The sequence below is a fragment of the Pelodiscus sinensis genome, chromosome 14, assembly GCF_049634645.1.
Source record: "Pelodiscus sinensis isolate JC-2024 chromosome 14, ASM4963464v1, whole genome shotgun sequence".
In the NCBI taxonomy this organism is placed as follows: Eukaryota; Metazoa; Chordata; order Testudines; family Trionychidae; genus Pelodiscus; species Pelodiscus sinensis.
In genome coordinates this window covers 987394-1006030 of record NC_134724.1, presented here as the reverse complement: position 1 = coordinate 1006030, position 18637 = coordinate 987394, and the positions used below count along the sequence as shown (strand labels likewise).

At 44.3% G+C, this 18637-nt stretch overlaps 1 protein-coding gene across 1 annotated transcript; it reads right to left on the bottom strand.

The window, feature by feature from the left end:
• Window positions 1-3198: 3198 nt before the first annotated feature.
• On the bottom strand, window positions 3199-17552 carry CIAO2A (cytosolic iron-sulfur assembly component 2A). Its single transcript, XM_075896801.1, has 5 exons — window positions 17348-17552; window positions 13905-14069; window positions 8832-8881; window positions 5558-5603; window positions 3199-4340 (listed from the first exon to the last, which is right to left on the bottom strand). The coding sequence occupies exons 1-5, from the start codon at window positions 17457-17459 to the stop codon at window positions 4243-4245; spliced, it is 471 nt and encodes a 156-aa protein (XP_075752916.1). The 5' UTR covers window positions 17460-17552; the 3' UTR covers window positions 3199-4242.
• Window positions 17553-18637: the final 1085 nt, after the last annotated feature.

Genomic DNA, 18637 nt, shown 5'->3' with positions numbered 1-18637 from the left:
AAACTAAAAATTCCAACTGTGTCAAAGTGTTTCATATTGACATTTTCAAAAGCACTTCAATTTTCCAGTTCAAAAAGACTTGTTTCAAATTTTCCTTTTATTTATTATTAACAATAAAAATGTTTAAATGGTCCAAAACAAAACATTTTATTTGACCCAAAATGTTTGCCACACAATTTTTTAAATAGCCAGCAGGCCTAAAAACCCGTTGTTCACACAGTTCTAGTTCAGCTCCACTGCCCTCCCTGTAATAAGCAAGAAATGCTCTTCTCTCGCCTGAACAGCCTAGCTGTAAAAGGCATGAGAAATGGAAATGAAGGAGCTGCTCAAAAGCATATACTGGCTGAACCTCTCTGGTCTGGCATCCTTGAGAGCTGACCCATGTGGCCATGCCAAACCAGAGAATTTCCTGAACTAGGGAAGGTCAATGTAGAGCGCCAGAGGGTCTCCATAGATGTGGGAAGTAGGAGTGCAAGGGGCAAGAGGTACCCAGCCATCAGTGCATGCGTAGGAAAGGGACAGAGGAGTAAGCTTGGCACAGATGCTCTGCACCCACTAATTTCTCCCCGTGAGTGCTCCAGCCCTGGAGTGCCCAAGGAGTTGCTGGACCACAGAATTCCAGATTCGAAATCTTCATCCAGCACTAAATTATAGAGCTGCCTTGCTCCCCTTTTCTCCAAGCTGACCACGACTGGCAGCAATTGCCTCAGGCGCTCACAGATTGTAATGGATTTAGAGGCAAAGTTAAAGCTACCCAAAGACAGTTCGGAACTCCTCACATGTTTGAGGTTAGTTGGACCTTCACTGTGGTTTATGCATCTCAGTTCAGTGGGGTCCCTAACTGATTGTTCTGTGGGTCAGTGGGCCTGGCCCAAGAAAGGTTCCCCAATCCTGAAAATAAAGACAATATTAAAAACTTTTGTGGTGGGCATAATAATGTACTTTATTTTAAAATGAAGCCTGGCCAACAAGCCCCCAATTGGGGCCCAATCCCCACCTGGCCATAGTGTTATAACACTTCTGCACCCCCACACCCCAGCCCTGACACCATCATACACCTGAACCATCTGCCGTGAGCCCCTCACCCCCCAACAGACTCCTGCACCCCCACATCCCCAGTCCCCTGCCATAGCACTCCTGCATCTGCCAAACCCAGCCCTGTGCTCTGAGCCCATCATACACCTGAACCCCCTGCCGAGCCCCTTATACCCCACATCCTCTGCCATAAGTTTGACAGGAGACAGCCTGAATCCTGCACGAAGCTCTGCTTGACCAGTTATGATGTGAACCTCAAAGAAACGTGTGAAAAGATGCAGCAGCAGAACTCCCATTATATAAAGTCTGTGAGAACAATGGTTCATTGACGCTGTTATTAATCACCATGTCAATTAGCAATAATAATGCAAGTGGGCATTCTTACTGGGCTCTACGGTGACCACTTGTTCTGATTTTGATGTAGTTTGGCTCTGTGGTTTGCAAAGGCTGTCGGGGCAGAGGCTCCTCCAGGGGCAGAGGCTCCCCCGCCCCCTCCTTTGTTCTGCTTCCTGGGCCCAAGAGTCCAAGGTGTTATCTGCTGTCACCTGGTCCTTGGGACGTGAGAGACTGACCACCCTCTACCGGAAACCCACCGACCGCTACACTTACCTCATGCCTCCAGCTTGCATCCCAGACACATTTCTCAATCTATTGTATACAGCCAAGCCCCCCCCCCTTGAGATGGGGGGAGGGGGGAAAAAGACCAGGCCCCTCCAAATCTAGCCCCCTTCCTAGTCTCTCTCCCTGGGAGGCTGAGCCGAGGTGTCTGAGTTAATACACATTTGGGAGTCAGTGAGAATCTCACATCACAGCGCTGGGCGGGGGGGAGGGGGGGGAGAAAGAGGAGAGAAGGCACCGGGTTACAGAGCAGACAGCACCCCCACTAGGCCACAATGCCATCTAGTCCCATCGACTTGTTACTGTTTAGTTTATCAATTTATTCTAATGGCACCTCCATCTGAGACAATTCCTCAGATTTGTCACCTAAAAAGAATCTCAGGTTTGGAAGTCTCCCTAACAGCCTCAGCCGTGCAGACAGAAGCAAAGAATTCACTTGGTTTCTCCGCAACATCCTTATCTTTGAGTTCTCCTTTAGCATCTCAAGCGTCCAAGGGCCCCACTGGATGTTTAGCCGGCTTCTTGCTTCTTATGTACTTAAACATTTTGTTATTACTTCTGGATTTTTTGGCTAGCTGCTCTTCAAACGCCTTTTTGGCTTTTCTTACTATAGTTTTACACTTACTTTGACAGTTTATGCTCCTTTCTGTGTTGATCCTTGGACAAGTGGAGACATGATGTATCTATCTCAGCACCAAGTCAGTCTATGGAGCTTCAGGATATGAAACGTATGTAAAACTAGCTGGAGTTACCCGGCGCTGCTTGGGAAACCGGAGGAACAAAATATAGAAAAACAGTAGTCCATTATCTTTTTTTGAATGGTAGAAAAGTTGCACTGATTTCTACAGGGATTAAAATATAGGTCAGCGTCATCCTCGGAAGGGTGCGACCCCAGGTGGAGGGGAGGTTACATGCGGGAGGGGCGCCCCAGCTCATGCCCAGGACTATAAGTGCCACAGGGGGCAGGGCGGGTGCCCGAGCCGTTTTGCACGTGGGGGTTGGGGCACTGCATGCTGGGAAGAAGGGGCAGGAGCGAGGGGCAGGCAAGAGGGTTGCTTATGTAACCTCGCGGGCAGGAGGGGGTGAGTCCCGGACAGCGCTGAGGGTGGCAGGCATGGGACCTAGGGTGGGTGGGGCAGCCCCTGCAGCGCAGAGCAGTGGATTACTTGTTGATTTTTTACAGCTTGACCTCGGGCTCGATCGGGTCCAAAAGTACTTTCAAACCTTCTCCTGGATGAAAGGTTACCCCATGCAAAGTTTCATTGCGGAAGCTCTTATAGTGTCCAAGTTATTAGTGCACAAAGTTACAAACATTCTCCTTTCGATATTAGATTACATACATACATTTAAAAATGGTCAATTTTAGATTTTAACTTATTTATCGGCTATAATCATACCTGGATAGATTTGCTGTTTTCTAATTGTTTCATTTTGCCATAACTGATCCCAGATAGAAACACAAAAAACACAAATTCCAATTGACACAAATAACTGGGAGATTGTATTCATGTTGGTTAATTTATAAAAAGTTACTGTCAGCCATACTGTTATAAACTTCATTTGTATTTATTATAAAAAGTCTCATTTAAAATTATATAAAAGCGACAAAGTTACGTTAGTAAAACATTACCACAGCAGTCTTAAATCTTTGAAAAAGGGAGGATGAGAGATCTTTTAGGTTTGAAGATTAACAGAGAGAAAAATCAGTCAACTCCTGTTTTATCAAATCTGATAGTCCCATGACACAATTCTAACCAGATTTTAAATCAACATGCCTCCAACAATTTGCATAAGGATTAGGAAACAAGCAAAAACAACAGAAGTGGCTAGCATGTGTCATTCAGTTTGCTGCTAAAATCCTCTGAAAAAATTCACAATGACAGTCCACTAATATATGGACATCACAGCAGTACAAGAACTTTTCTTGCTGACAGAAGATTAAAGGTTAAAGAACATCTGAAATTCAGAAGTACTCACTTGACACTTTGAGTATACCACTATTTTAGCTAATTTAGTTGACCATTCACACAATATATTCAAATTTAGCACGTCAACTCGTGCTTTACATTTAGTTTCAATTTTTATGACAAAACATTTTACCAACAGTGAAAACACTTGAGCAAAACATTTCCTTCTCTAATGGCTACCAGGCCAGGAACGTTAATTAAATTAAGAGTACAGAGAGTCAACACAGGAAGTAGCTTATCATTACAAGAATCATTTTTTAATTTTTTTACAGTGTTGAGATTGAAACATATTCCACTTGAGCACAGCAGAAATTTAACCTGCAAAATTGGTTTTGTATCACAATTTGCATCAGAAGAAGGCAACACAGCTAGCTCATAACTAGTTAAAATATTTCTCCTTGATCACTGATTATTATAAATTCTTTAGAACACTATATGCTTCACTGCATTTTATATTCTGCCAGCTACTTTTTTATAATTTACATCGGCTTTATAAATGGTTTCCTTTAAAAGTCATGTGGAAGGTACAAACAATATAAGTATTAAACTCAAGGTCCTGAAATTTTACAAATAATTAAACTCATGTATCAAAATTATCACAGCTCTGTGGCTACTGTAGAGACTAATCAGGTTCCGTAACACACTGCTCCACAATTTCACGCAAGTTTGGATTCTCCATCGCAGCTGCTACTCTCTCTTTATCATTTATTTGCTTGTTGACTGCAAAAATATCAGATGAAAAGTAAGTCAGACACATTTTAGAAAGGAATTCTTATATGGATAATCACACTGTGCTAGGTACTTGAGCCTGCAGGAGGAGATTCCTGCAGTCTCTGAAGACAATAGCAATCTCAAGAACTGGGAATGGGAGACAACAAAGGAATAAGAAATGAATTGTGGCATCTTTCCCCCAAAATTCGTTAAGTGCCCCTCCCTGCAAAACTTATTGCCTACCTCTTCCTGTAAGCTGAGTGCCCACAGCCAGCAGCATCTGTTTATACTGATGGTTAACATCCACACATGCATCAGTGAACATAACAAAATTGATTCCACACATGGATGGAAAAAATTAGAGGGGACATTGCTCCTGGCATGCTGGAAATAGCATACAAGAGGGAAAACGACATGGTAGGGTGTTGAGCAGGGCACATCAGGTAGAACAAAGAGGAATTAGAAGGAGAAAAAGGGCAGAGAAGCAAGTGGGAGAAAGTGATTGCAAGTGACTGCACGTGGCCTATCACTTGCATGGTATTTCTAGTCCAGAAAAGGAACATGCAACACCCCGCTTATGGAAGATACTCCACAGATCTTAAGTAACGTAAAATTTGTGAAGCCACAGCCTACCCTAAGCTCCTCTGAACCCCTCACTGCAAGTTAACAATATGGAACAAACATATTTTGCCTCCTTGTAACAAAAAAGCCTCCATCAAGTCATAACTGTCTGACATCTGCATCAACACGAACAAGTTTGAATTTTAATGCAGCAACCTAACATTTTGAGATTTCCCAACTGGCATGCCCCTGCAACTCTGATACTGCATTAAGCAGGGATGCAAAATCCCTGTTAATCAGCTAACCTGTTAAACGCCAGGTTAGCCTAATGTTTAACTGGTTAACAGACTGAAGTGAGATCTGGACTGGGAACTGCCCCAGCCCGTCGGGAGCAGCTCCCAGACCACAGGGCTCCCGCTCCCAGCCCCTTGCTGGGGCTGGGGCTCCCCGTGGACAGAGGCTGCTCTGGATGAGAGCAGCCCCTGTCCCTGGTGGGTGTGGAGCTGCTCCAGCCTCCACTAGTTAATGGGAACCAGTAAGCATCACCCATTTAGGAATGTTAATAAACATTAACATTAACTTTGCACATCCCTAGCATTAATTCCAGGTGTAATGGGTCACAAAGCTTGAAGCCAGAGTCATTCCATTAATAAAAAGCCACTTACTGTCCTCTTCAGTGGTATGGGCACCTTCAGATATATAAATTTCCAGCTAGATAAGAAATAAACAATATTAGTCACACGTGAGTAGCTTTTCTCCTACACACTATGGCTACATCTACACTGTGTTTTTTTGGCTGAAGATATGCAAATGGAACACTCATTTGCATATCTTATGCTCTCATTTGCATATCCTCTGCCTATCCTTTTTGCAAAAGAGGTTTTTGCGATAAAAAGACGTGTGTAGACGGGGCCATTTGTCAGAACAAACCCCTTTTGCACAAGAGCCCATACAGTTTACAGGCTCTTGCGCAAAAGGGGGGTTTTCCGACAAATGGCCCCATCTACACAGAGCTTTTTATCGCAAAAACCTCTTCCGCAAAAAGGATCGGAAGAGGATAAGCAAATGAGCGTGTGGGATATGCAAATGAGCACCCCATTTGCATATCTTCTGCCAAAAAAACCACGCCATATAGACGTCTCCTATCTCTGTGCACCCTGATTCGACAATTAACATTTGTGAATTTATCCAATCACTGTTGTCCACAGCAGGCAGGTCTCAAACTTTTTCGTCTGGATGATATTTTATGAAAAAGCCCTATGAATATCTCCCCTTCCATTTATAACCAATCACTCCTATTGTTGATCAAACTAAGATGGGCATATCAATGACTTGCACGGCACATTGTTACTGGGAAAATACCCACATGTATGTTCAGTTTTCTGGTAATACCGTTAAGCAGCTGGAAACAGGGAGGAGACGCAGCACTATCTTGCCAGCCAGCTCTCTGTAAACCACAAGCAAGCGTTGGTAGGTGCCGATGTAGGAGCTGTTTGTCTAGAAGAGGCTACAGGACTGCAACTGTCACTTTCCTAAACAGCTGATTTAAACACTTAAAAAATATGATCCTTTCGAGGAGGAAATCCTAAGAGAGATTTACCATCTCTCCCTGCCCCCATTCCTTAAAAGCTCCTTATCACATCACTCTCAGCTTTTTGGGGGGAGGAGAACTAAGCGGGCTTTCTGTGGAAGAGTCAATGCAGTTCTGTCATTTGGCTGAGAAGGGGACATGAGGAAGCTGTCCAAGCCAAAAGGGTTTCTCTATCTTCACGTGGCTTAGTGGTGGCAAGTCTGAGCTCAGCATCTTGTTACAGATCCCCTGCATGGAACTAGAATATTACATTACCATTCCAAACGTGGCTGGCTTTAATATTACGTATGACAGGTCTCAAAAAAGGCTATTCTCATGAAGCATCTGAATGGTAGCCACACATTAGAACTCCAAGGCTAACTTAGTTGTAGTGATGTTAATTACTGAAGTTCTCTGCTGTAAAAATTAAGGAACTGAACTACAAATAAAATTGTATTCACATAAAGCTCCAACAATATTAATTTGTTGCATACCCTTGATGCTAAAGTGACTGGTTAGGATTCAATAGCTGGTTGTGCAGTGTCACCAACACAATTTTCTATAAATATTGTTTGCAGTTTTTGAGGTGAGACTATTCCCAAAAGCACGAAGTCACTGGCAAGCAGTTACAAAAGCAAGGAAGTCCAGTGCTGAAACTCTGGTACAAGGAAATGACTCAAAGTATTGCAGCAAATATATGTAACATCACCCACATTATGGTGAAGTGACCTATGCCACACAAAGGCACCAACACTCAGGCTAGGTCTTTGCTGCCAAAGCAGGCCTTTGGGCTTTTTCCGCAACACAATTACCAACACGCACTAGTTATTTCACAGGATCAACACGTGCTTTTTGGCAGTGAAGACCAAGCCTTAGAGGTAGGATGTTAGACATGCTAAGAAATGTGAAACGTGTTTAAGTCCAGAGCCGAGCATTCCAAGTGAGATTTAGAAGAGCTACAAACCCACAAGCTTTAGGTCATGAGCCAGTTTCTAACTATTGGGGTCAGAAGGAAAATGCCGTAAATAGAGGCTAACCCATAACTGCCTACTACACAGTTTCCTGCACATTGCACTGTAGTGGTTGGTGCTGGCTATACTGGGCTAGGCAGACCGCTGGCCTGATCCCACATGGCAGTTGCTGTGTTCCTATTTATGTTATAGGAACAAGACATCTCATTCCAAATGCTGGTTCTACCCCCTACCTCTGCAGTGCTTACAAATTCTCAGAGCAGACTCACTAACAGAGCCCACTCATTGCCCTTTTTCTTGTTTTGCAGAGACTCTTCACGAGCACAGTAGAGGGCACCTTTATTCCTTAGCTGGAGTCCGAGTCGAAGACACTGGCCCATTTAGTCACCACCTTACCCTCAGGCAGCCCTGTCTCGCGTACACACTCAGGAATCATTGGGAACAGCCAGCAGTTAGTTCAAAGGTACAAACAACCCCAAGAAGTAGTTAAACATTAATGAAATTCACGGTGCCAGGGTGCTTTGACATTCTCCTGTGGCTCATAATTCTTTCCCTTGCAGGCATTAGGAGGACATAGATACTTGGGGTTGGGTGCGTGTTTTTTTTAAATGTCCTGCATTTTCCACAATCCATCCCCACCATGTGTCAAAAATCAAAAGACACATGGTGGTGGGAACGGGTTGTGAAAGAGTCATGAGCAGGGCCGTCCTTACAAGGGTGCAGGGCCCGGGATATAGACACCAAGTTTCTTGTGCTAAGGGGTGCTCTTTCTGGCTCTGCCCAAGCCCACCTCCACCACTTCCCAGAAGGCCCTGCCCCAGCCCTTCTTACTCCCACCCTACCTCTTCCTGGCCAATCCCTTCTCCTCCCCTGAGCATGCCCCGCCCTTGCTCTTCTCCCCTTCCCTGAGCACTTCCTGGAGCCACGAAACAGCTGATCCATGGCAAGCGGTAGGAGCTGGGAGAGGGTGGGAGGCTCTAGTACCATGGCTGCCGGCGGCCGCTCCAGCCCCAGAGCATGGTGGCCCCCAAAGCACCTCCACTCGCGGTACCCGGGGAATGGCTCTGGTCAGGAGGGTTCCCTCAGCACATTTCTCCTTTCCACAGTTTAGCAATAACTGATTCATGTGGAAAGAACAAACAGGATTTTTTGTTGTTAAATGCTTTGAAGAACAAGAAAAATCGCTAGGACTTCTAAGTTCCTTTACATGCTGGACTGTGCAGCAAGAAACCCTATTATTCCATATGCAAATTACTATGCACAATTTAAAAACACCATCTTTCTGACCACAATTTTACAACCACGTAAGCAATCCTGCAGTTTGTTTGGTGTTTGTCATTTGGTATTGGGCATACATCCAAGCATAGTCTGATATAAGGATAGAAATTAACACTTTACCTTGTGCTTAAAAGGCAAACATCTCTGAAGTTTTATTCGCAAACAAAGCCCTGTTTAAAAACAAACAACAACCAGTTTGATTGGCAATTTCACAGAAAATCCAATAGGCATGTATTATAAACGTCACCAATACAATTGGCAACTGGCACCCCTGTAGCAGTCTCAGCAGAAAGATGATGAATGACTGACAAAGGAACCCTCTGAGCTCAAGATGGTGATCTGGAAGAACAATGAGGCTGAAGCAGGATAATGGGGAAGCCTGCTCTGTTCCCGCTTTGTACTAGAGCAGCGGTTCCCAACCTTTTCCAGATGGGGACCCATTTTGACAATTCAGGAAGACTTGGTGACCCAGGGCAATTCAAAAAAAATGTGTGAATGGCTCCTCAAGAGCCACCTGGGGAGACACCTGGCAACCCATATTTGGGTCCCGACCCATAGGTTGGGAAACCCTGACCTAGAGAGAGTCTTTAGTCAATAAGGTGCCTGGAGGCTAATCACTCCTCTCCTCCCCTCCCTTTAGTCTGCATTCCTGTAGTAGAGGCCTGCGGCTGCATTTAACCTCTGCTGAATACATAATGCAGCTATTTCTTTCAGAAGATTTCTTAGTTACAAGCCCAGCAAACAGCCTGCATAGAACACGATCTTGGAACAACGTAGGGGAGCAGGGAATCCTCCTGTCTCCTAAGTGTATCATCTACCCCAGGTAGCCACCCCTGGCCTAATTTCCAATATATATGAAATTCTTTGTAAAACTCTGACCATGTGTTCAGTATCATACAAACCACAGAAAGGAAACAGTCGTTGTCCTAGGAACATTAGGATTTAAATCATGGATTAATTTGAAAAGCAGCAAGTGAAACTTAATATTAATTTTTACCCGACAGTTTCCATGCAAGGTTCAAACAGTGTTATCTATTGTTTTGTTAGTCTTTAAGGTGTTACTAGGCTATTTGTTGTTTTCCTAGTTACAGACTAACTCAGCTACCCCTCTGAAATGTTATCTAAATTAGGCCTTTCCATCATATTCATCACTGCAGTAGCAATCTGGTTAAGTGACATGCAACTAGCCTAGAGAGAAATATCTGAAATCTAAATTGTTTATCTTCATAATCATTAGCACAGGGCAGGCAGAGAAAGAGGATGCTTGAATCTACTAACCAGAGAGTATGTCAGACCCAAGCAAGCACTCAGTAATTCTTTGGGACAGAAGACCACTGCACCTCTGTGACCCATTTCCAGCCATCTCCTGGTCTGTCCAACCTCAGTTAGAGCAATAACTACCACAACTCTCTCAGTCACCAGTTCCTTTCAGAGCGTAAATATCCAGGCAGGCGTAGACTCTCTCGCGTACAGACATGTTTGTTTACTCTAAGCGGAACGAAAATAAGGAGAACCCGTGCACAGGTTCTGGGCGTTCCGCAAATTAGTGACAACAAACGGCAATACAGTACAATCAGCTCCCCCCTGCCACCAAACAGCAGCTCTAGAAATACCAACACCTCAATATATTGGCCCATGCCTCAAAAGTCATTTGAAACCAACAGGCCCTCCAATATGCCCTGTAAGTCAACACATCTGCGCTACTTCAGAGCAGGAACAGGAGGGACTGGAGAGCCCTAAGGCCTTCATGGAGAACATCCTGACACCCATTCCCCAGGCCTGGAAGGATCAGATATACAAGTGGTAAATGTTAATCTTGCTATACAAACACAGAGCAATGAAAAATTTGATAACATTTTACAAATAGGTACAATAAGGAAAACGATGCTCGATAACTTAGAGCCTGACTTAAGAATATTAACTTCATATACTTCAACATGTGATTTTCAATATTTGTGTTTTAATGGTTAAAGTTTTTGCTTTTTGAATCTCATCATGAGATTAAACAAGTATCTGACTCTCCCCCGTTATCAAACCAGCCAATACTTTTCTATAACTGAAAATTTAAAAAACAATAAATGTAAAAAGCTTAAAAATAAGCACTGATATCTGTCAACATTAAAAAAAATTATTTCTGCCAAACCCAGTGCTATCAAGGGGGATAAGAATTCAGCACCTCCGCAGATTACAACTCTGAGTAGACTAGTCACAGGCTATTTAGGGCCCAGTAGGTAAAAAGACATAAAACACCAATTTAAAATCAAGAAGTCTGTGCACGAGAGGACTTCTGACTAACTGCTTATGAAAAAACTTAAAAAACAACAACTACTCTAGTAGTACCTTAAAGACTAAGATGAACACGTAGATGATATCATGAGCTTTCGTGGGCACAACTCACTTCTTCAGATGACAGGCGTGCTGGAAGTCCAGATCCAAAAATAAGTAAGGGAAGGAGGGAGGGGGAGACTTGTCCTCTTACATGCGCTATGCTACATAGCTGCTTAATCATAATTGCCCTTTCCTTTCACAGAATGAGGAACTGTGGAGAAACAGAGGTCACTCTGATTTCCACAAGCTTTGTTTACCTGTGATCTAACTGTGGCAATCAAGTTCACAGCATGTTACTAGTCTCCTATTTTACTTTTTAAACATCAGAGTAAAAATCTTCATACTCTTTAAAAACCACACACTGTAATTAATAGTTATTGTACATGAGCCTGACTACCACAATTTGAGGGTGCTTTGCACCTCATCAAATCTGGTTTTTGTAAGGGCTTTATACTAGCTTCCAATACGAATACTCTTATTCTACACAAGGGCATTATGTGTGGACTAGAAGAGTTTTTACACAGTGAGATAGCATGGACCACCTACTGAGCTTCAAATTCACACCCTTATTTCAGAATAGCATCCCTATGTAAATAAGCTCTAAATAAATGATTAGGTAACTGCCAGTCCTAAAATAGGCCATTTGTACTTCACTTTCCCATACAAAGAAGTGGAGTGATACTTCAGCATGATTTGTTTCCTGGTTAAATTCGGAATGTTTATTTTGCTTTAAAGAAAAAAGTATTTAAAATTTAAAGTAAGAATCCACTGTGGGTGTTACCCTAGAATTCTAAAGCTTGCTAATCTTACTGTGTTATAACTAAGCAGCATAACTTCAGAGAGCAGAGGTCTAATTTCATCACAGGAAGGAAACAGGCTAAATGACATTAGGGGTGTGAAGGACTAGTCGATTATCCGATAAGCAAATGCTTATCGGATACTTGATAGGACAGTCGACTAGTTGCTCCCCTCTACCCCTTGCTGCCTCTATCAGCAGGTGCCTCATAGCATTTCGAAGCGGCAGTGCCATGTGGACCCCAGGCTCCATGCAGAGCTTTCGCCTTTGAAATGTAGTAACATCCTTAAATGACATCCCAACTAAGTACATAGTTAAAAAAAAAATAAACAAGAGTATAGAACCCTGTTCTAGCTTGTTACCTTTTATTAGTCCCTAACAAGGATGTCAATGGGCAATGCTTAACTGGTGATGGTTGCCGGGTAACGGTTAACACTGGTACCTGGGAGCAGCCTCCTGCCCACCAGGTCCCCCATGGGGCCTGGGAGCAGCTGGGCCAAAACAGGCCCCTGCCGCCTGCAGTGAGGGCTGCTGTAGCCCAGCCCCATCTGGAGGTGGGCGGGGGGCTGTCCCTATCTCCTTTAATCTGTTAAATGTAATGTTATCACTATATTTAACCCTTAGCCAATTAAACAGGGCTTGGGGCCTGAACCAGATGGCCTCTCAAGGTCCTTTCCAGTTCTAGCGTGTAAATGGGATTTTACATCCCTAATCGGGTTTGTTTTTAATCAAGCTCTGACAAACTGCTTTTCTTTAAAATGCTGTAGTAATGCAGAATCATGCAGCATTTTTTAAACATATCCTTCTAGCCCAGTGTTTCTTAAACTTTAAGACCAAGGAACACGAAGGATTTTTTGTTGAGCAAAAAAACAGGGGGCGGGGAAAAGTTATTGAGAAAAAAAGTTGCCTGCCCCTTTAAGGGCAGCCATTTTGAACTCTGTTCTCCGCGGCGCACCTCCAACTGCCTTGCAGCACACCGGTATGCCGCATAACACAGTTTCAGAAACACTGTTCTAGCCTGAGTAAAAATCAACTCTACCAGCTATTCATATTCAGGAGGGTATGAACTGGTAAATGTGCAATCCCTAGATTGTAATCCCCAAAAATTAAAAGTGGAACTTCAGTTGTTAACAGGCCTAGACACAGGACCCATCACAGATCTAATGCCAGTGTACTTTCTTGCATGAGTAAGAACTGCTGAAGACAGCCCATTTTGTTATTTCTCTTAAATCAGTACAGATTATTCTTGAGACAAGACTATACCATAAGCCACGTTGCTTTACTCTCTCTTCATCCTAGATTACCAAGACACAGTATTACTCACCAATCACTGCTCCACATTCATTTAAGCAATGATACTTCCTCTCTCCCTATTATTTTTCAAGTCTGGCGACAGTAGCCATCTAAGGCAACCTTGGACTGCTTAGCTTTGAAGCAATAAGGCAAATACTAATGCCCTAGCTGTACCTGAGGTGTTAAACATTTTAACACACTCAGAGCAACATTAGGCTGTTAAATGGTTTATTTCCACAACATACGATATTGCACCTGTCTTCAGAAGTCGTGCTGTATAGATTATCCACAGGGACCAGTCCGATATCCTAGTTTGCACTACCAAATGTAGAAATTATAAAACAGTAGTCGGTCTGTGTCTGAGACAGCCATTTATGAAAACTGCTGTTAAGCCAAATACAACTCAAACTAGTTTGGCTAGGGCCTAATAAGTAGCAATCATATACACATTACTCACAATTCCTTTTCTTCCTCTTAACTGAGAGCTTCTTAGAACTACCCAGTCATGAAGCGGATTTCTGAAAGACATCATCCCTAAACAAGACCTACAAGATCTTTTTGCTTTATATAAAAGGTACTAATTTCAAGAAATATTATACTATTTTTAAATGCTTTGTGTAATGCTTTCTGAAATAGAAGTCCAGGCCAAAAAAAAAAAAAAAAAAAAAACTTTATTTTTAAAAATGTTACTGAGCTGAACCACCACTGTGTTTGGTTTACTGTTGCACATTTTAGAAGAAAACTATTTTGGCCATTTAAGGAAATATGAATCTTACCAATGAGAGTTGCCAAAGAGCAATGAGGTACTGTAGGCGTAAACCTGATAATAACGAGATATTCATCTTCCCCTATCTCGTGCACTTCAACACAACTTTCCGTTACTACTTCCAGTTCTTCTAAAGTATTAGGCTTCTCTGGATCCCGGATAGTTCGAATTATATCTAAAGCAGAAGGACATAAACCAGAAATGAAATACCTGTTATAAATTAGAGGATGGGGGGAGGAGGAAGTCATAGATTTTTAACAAGATCTTTCCAGCCTGGCTTTTTCTACTCCTCTCCAGGAGAGGCCGGATTACAGCCACATCTTGCTAACTCAAATATCCCCCTCTCCGTCAGTTACCACACCACCACAGTGGCTCTAGAATGGTGTGCACAAGGCTTCAATCTGGCCTCCGATTCAGTATTTGCTGGTTTTTGCTCTTCTGGCTAAAAGCTAAAATGGAATTTGATTCGTGACTAGAGATGTAAAAGACTAACTGATAAGCATCACCCTGCAGCAGGGGGCTAATCCCCCGTTAATCGGTTAACCAATTAAATGGGATTTTATATCCCTATCTGTAATGTGCAGAAGAAATGCTTTTGCCACCAGATTTGGTTTTAATATTGAGATTGTAGACTAGATGACTTAACGTTGGAGTAATTCCAAGCCACTACAGGAAAATATTACTAGAGATACACAATTTTTATTGCATTGTTTTACAGTTGTCTTGGGGTACTGGAGATTCAGGATGGAATTTTCAAAGGAGGTAGCATTCGTGTAAAGGGGTCAAGAGGACCTTAAAATTATGCAATTATTTAACACCTCAGAAGAAACTCTACTAGTTGCAGCCCCTAGGATAAAAGTTACAGGAGTTCTCAAGAATCATATTGAGAGTACATACTGTTTGCCAGGTGGCTCAGGAAGAAATCCTTCTACTATTGCCTCCCATGGTTCAGAACTGAACTGCCCAAGTGCACTGTGGTCTTCCACATATACTTCTCTGATACAACAGTGGCAAACTTTTTCTTGGCAATAATAATTGGTTGTTACAGGGAACTGCTAAAATCAGGATAATATGGTAGACGGACAAGTGATCTTGTATATAGCAATTACGACATTCTTCAAAGTCTAGAACAGGGGTGGGGAACCTCAGGCCGGGGGCAGATGTAGCCCCTGGCACGCCCGGATCCAGCCCCTGAGGCTCAGGGCCCCTCTGGTATTGGGAAGCTTGTGCTGGTGCACCAGCCTTCCCATCTCCCCACTGTGGGGCTGAAGCACACAAAATCTACTAGGCTGGGGCCCCCGGCCTCTGATGTGGGAGAGGGATGTGGAGAGTATCTTTCTCTGAGTCAAAGGCCACACTTTTTTTCTTCTCACTGCTGTGCAGCCCCTGACTGATTTTTCTGTGGGTCAGTGGCCCGCAGCCCAAAAAAGGTTCCCTCCACCCCTGGTCTAAAAGCACCACAAGAGTCCAACTATGCCAAGAGTTCTCAGATACTTTGCATGAACCCTCTGCTAACCTACGAAGAAGTTATTCGGATTCCATTGGACAGTGAAAAAATCTTTGTACTCAGACCCAGTGCACATAAAACAAAACAGAAAGGAGCAGCCAGCTTCACTTTTTCACTCTGTACTTTGTTTGGAATTACTCACTCTGTCGTTCTCTTGGAAGATTTCAGATAGGTCTGGTTTTGCTAATAAACCCACTTAAAAAAAGACATTTTTATCTCCTTTACCTTTCAATTTCTGAAGTAGGCTCTACCTGGAAAAGGTTGAAACCATCTTAAAGAGGCTAGTACCCAAGTGCAGAAACAAGGCACTAATCTACATCTATCCATAGCAGCTGAAAAGAGCCCCACCCATGATAATTTTCTTATTCACATAAAGGGTGGGAACCCATTATATCACGGCACTTGATACACTGAGGTGTTCAACTAAATAGCTGGAGTGCATTACAGCATATTTTTCTTTTACACTGTAATAATTTAAATAGGCTTCACTGTACAAGTAGAGAAATAGTTTTGTTCCTTTGTTTTAAAGGATGTCATTTTATCTCCATGTGCCCCAATGTCGCTTAGGTTACATAAAAGCCACACCTTATTGCAGTGCACCTGACAAAGTAATGAGCTTTTAAAGACCCGAACAATGACTTGGGCACTCTTGCACATCCATGCAGTTTTCACCTGTCTTGGTCACTAATCAATACAGACCTGAAGTGACCTTCGTAACTATCAGCCCTTTCTGAGTTTGCCTGACATTAACTGCAAAGGGTGTCTGGCCTGTACCCTAGACATAGGGATAAATTAAGGTGGTAACTTCCTCAGTGTAAAAACATGAAGTAGTCCTGTAGCACCTTAGATTATGTCTACACAGCAAAGTTACTTTGGGGTATCAAGAGGTATCCCGAAATGGCTACCCCAGGTTTTTTGTATATGTCCCCTATATTTCACCATCTCTGCAAACCTCATTCTATGAGGAGTATGGAATGGCTCGAAATAGCGCTTTATTTCGGAATTTGGCGCTGTGTGGACAGTGCCAAATGACAAAATAAGCTATTTCAAAATAGAATCATAGAACCATAGGGCTGGAAAAGACCTCAGAAGGCCATCAAGTCCAGCCCCCTGTTCTAGGCAGGACCAATCCCAACTAAATCAACCTGGCCAGGGCTTTGTCAAGCCGAGACTCAAACACCTCTAGGGATGGAGACTCCACTACTTCCCTAGGGAACCCATTCCAGTGCTTCACCACCCTCCTAGGGAAATAGGTTTTCCTAATATCCAACCTGGACCTCTCCCACCACAACTTGAGACCATTGCTCCTTGTTCTGCCATCTGTCACCACTGAGAACAGCTTCTCTCCAGCCTCTTTGGAACCTCCCATCAGGAAGTTGAAGGCTGCTATCAAATCCCCCCCCCCCCGCCCCCCCACTCTTCGCTTCTGCAGACTAAACAGACCCAACTTCCTCAGCCTCTCCTCCTAGGTCATATCCTCCAGCCCCGAATTATTTTGGTTGATTACAATCAACTTAAACTTGAAATAAGCTTGTTTTGAGTCTCGAGGGCTGCACAGACCTGCCCTTAGAGAGGAGCAAAATGCACAGCCATGCGTGTGAGAGAGAGAGAGAGAGAGAGAGAGAGGGGAGCAAAATGCACACGTGTGTGTGTGTGAGAGAGAGAGAGAGAGAGAGGAGCAAAATGCACACCCGTGTGTGTGTGTGAGAGAGAAGCAAAAGGCACACCCGTGTACACACACACACACACACGCAGGTACCCTGAGCTCCCTGGGCACAGCCCGTAGCGAGCGGAGCGGGGCGGTTCGCCCGCAGAGCTCAGCCCCCCGCTGGCGGGCCGCGGTGCCTCGCCCACTGGCTCCCTGCAGAGGCGCCCGCCGCGGGGCAAGGGCGGGGGCGGGGGAGCCTCCCAGCGCCGCCCTCGGCGGTCCCGGCCCCGATAGTCACCGTACACCTCGAGCGCCTTGTCCTGCTCCATGGCCGGGCCGCCGCTACGGAGCCCGGGGAGCCCCAGCAGCCTGCCCAGCGCGTGCGACAGCAGCCCGGACACCAGCGCCATCCTGCCGCTCCGCCATCGGAGGGGCGCGGCTCCGCGCGGCCACCGTCCCGCCGCTCGGCAGCTTCCGGGCAGGGCTCCGAGGGGGCGGGGCTGGGGCTGAGGGGCGGGGCTTTGAAGGCACGTGGGCTGTTGCGCGTAGAGCTGGGTGGGTGGCCCCGGGGAAAGGGGTGTGCGCGTGCGCGTGCGCGTGCCCGCAGGGTGCTAATGCAGCGCGCAACGTATCTGTCGTAGTGCGAGTTGGGCAGCAGCCTGGTCTCGTCGGCACAGCGCACCTCGTCTGGTTTCGTAGTCTGCGAGGTGCACAGCCAGCTGCCGGAGAGTCAGTCCTGTGGGCCGGGGAGTGTTTTATGTTCAGGAAATAAATGCATAAGGCCGTTGTATCTTGGTGGGGGAAGGGGTTGTGGGGATGTCTTAGTGTAATATTGTGAACCTGTTACATTTGAGAGTTTTTACTTAGGGAAACTCTGGTGTTGACACGCGCAGGAGCAGAGTAAAAGTCTATGGCTCTCTGCAAAATCATACTAGTTTCAAATATTAGCGCCTTATACGATTTTGAAAGAGCACCCAATAAAGTGTTAGATTTCATCTCCCATTGCAGAGTAATTAGTTCGGTTTTTAAGGTCAAACCAGTTCGGAGTTACAAAATGATCAGAACATGAGTGAAAAAGTCTGAGAGGGGTTAAGTGGGAACGTCCACACTGCCAAGCCCATTATTTCAAAATAAGGTGCTGGTTACCTTGAAATAATGAGTGTATTCCCTAAGGAAAGCAGGAGTTGTTTCTGTATAGTTATTTTGGGAGTTATTATTTTTATTATTTTTAAATAGGTTATTTCAAAATAATTTCCTAGTGTTGACATGTTCTTACAGACTAACAGATATGGATGGTTGGACAATGGGAGCTATGGTGGGTTAAGGTTTGGTCCAGGTTCTAGACTCCTAAACTCTTTGAGTCCCAATTGCCTGCTCAAATATGTCCCCAAACTCAGTGACAAAAGGTTGAATCTGAGGTTGGGAGCCCATTGAAAACAGAGGTCACAACACAAAATGGACCATGCAACATGGACTAGCTAGCAAACCTCTCCTTTGATCCCTTGTGGACTGAGCAGACACAGCTCTCAGTATGACTTGGTCCCATCTAGAGACCAATTCCATGAGATGCGCCTTGGTTGCGCTGTAA

Coding starts and splice junctions, on each gene's coding strand:
- CIAO2A (XM_075896801.1), bottom strand. CDS start 17,459: ATGGCGCTGGTGTCCGGGCTGCTGTCGCACGCGCTGGGCAGGCTGCTG. Junction 14,070..17,347: donor CAAGGCGCTCGAGGTGTACG/GTGACTATCGGG, acceptor CTTCTGCTTTAG/ATATAATTCGAACTATCCGG. Junction 4,341..5,557: donor CCATACCACTGAAGAGGACA/GTAAGTGGCTTT, acceptor ATATTTTTGCAG/TCAACAAGCAAATAAATGAT.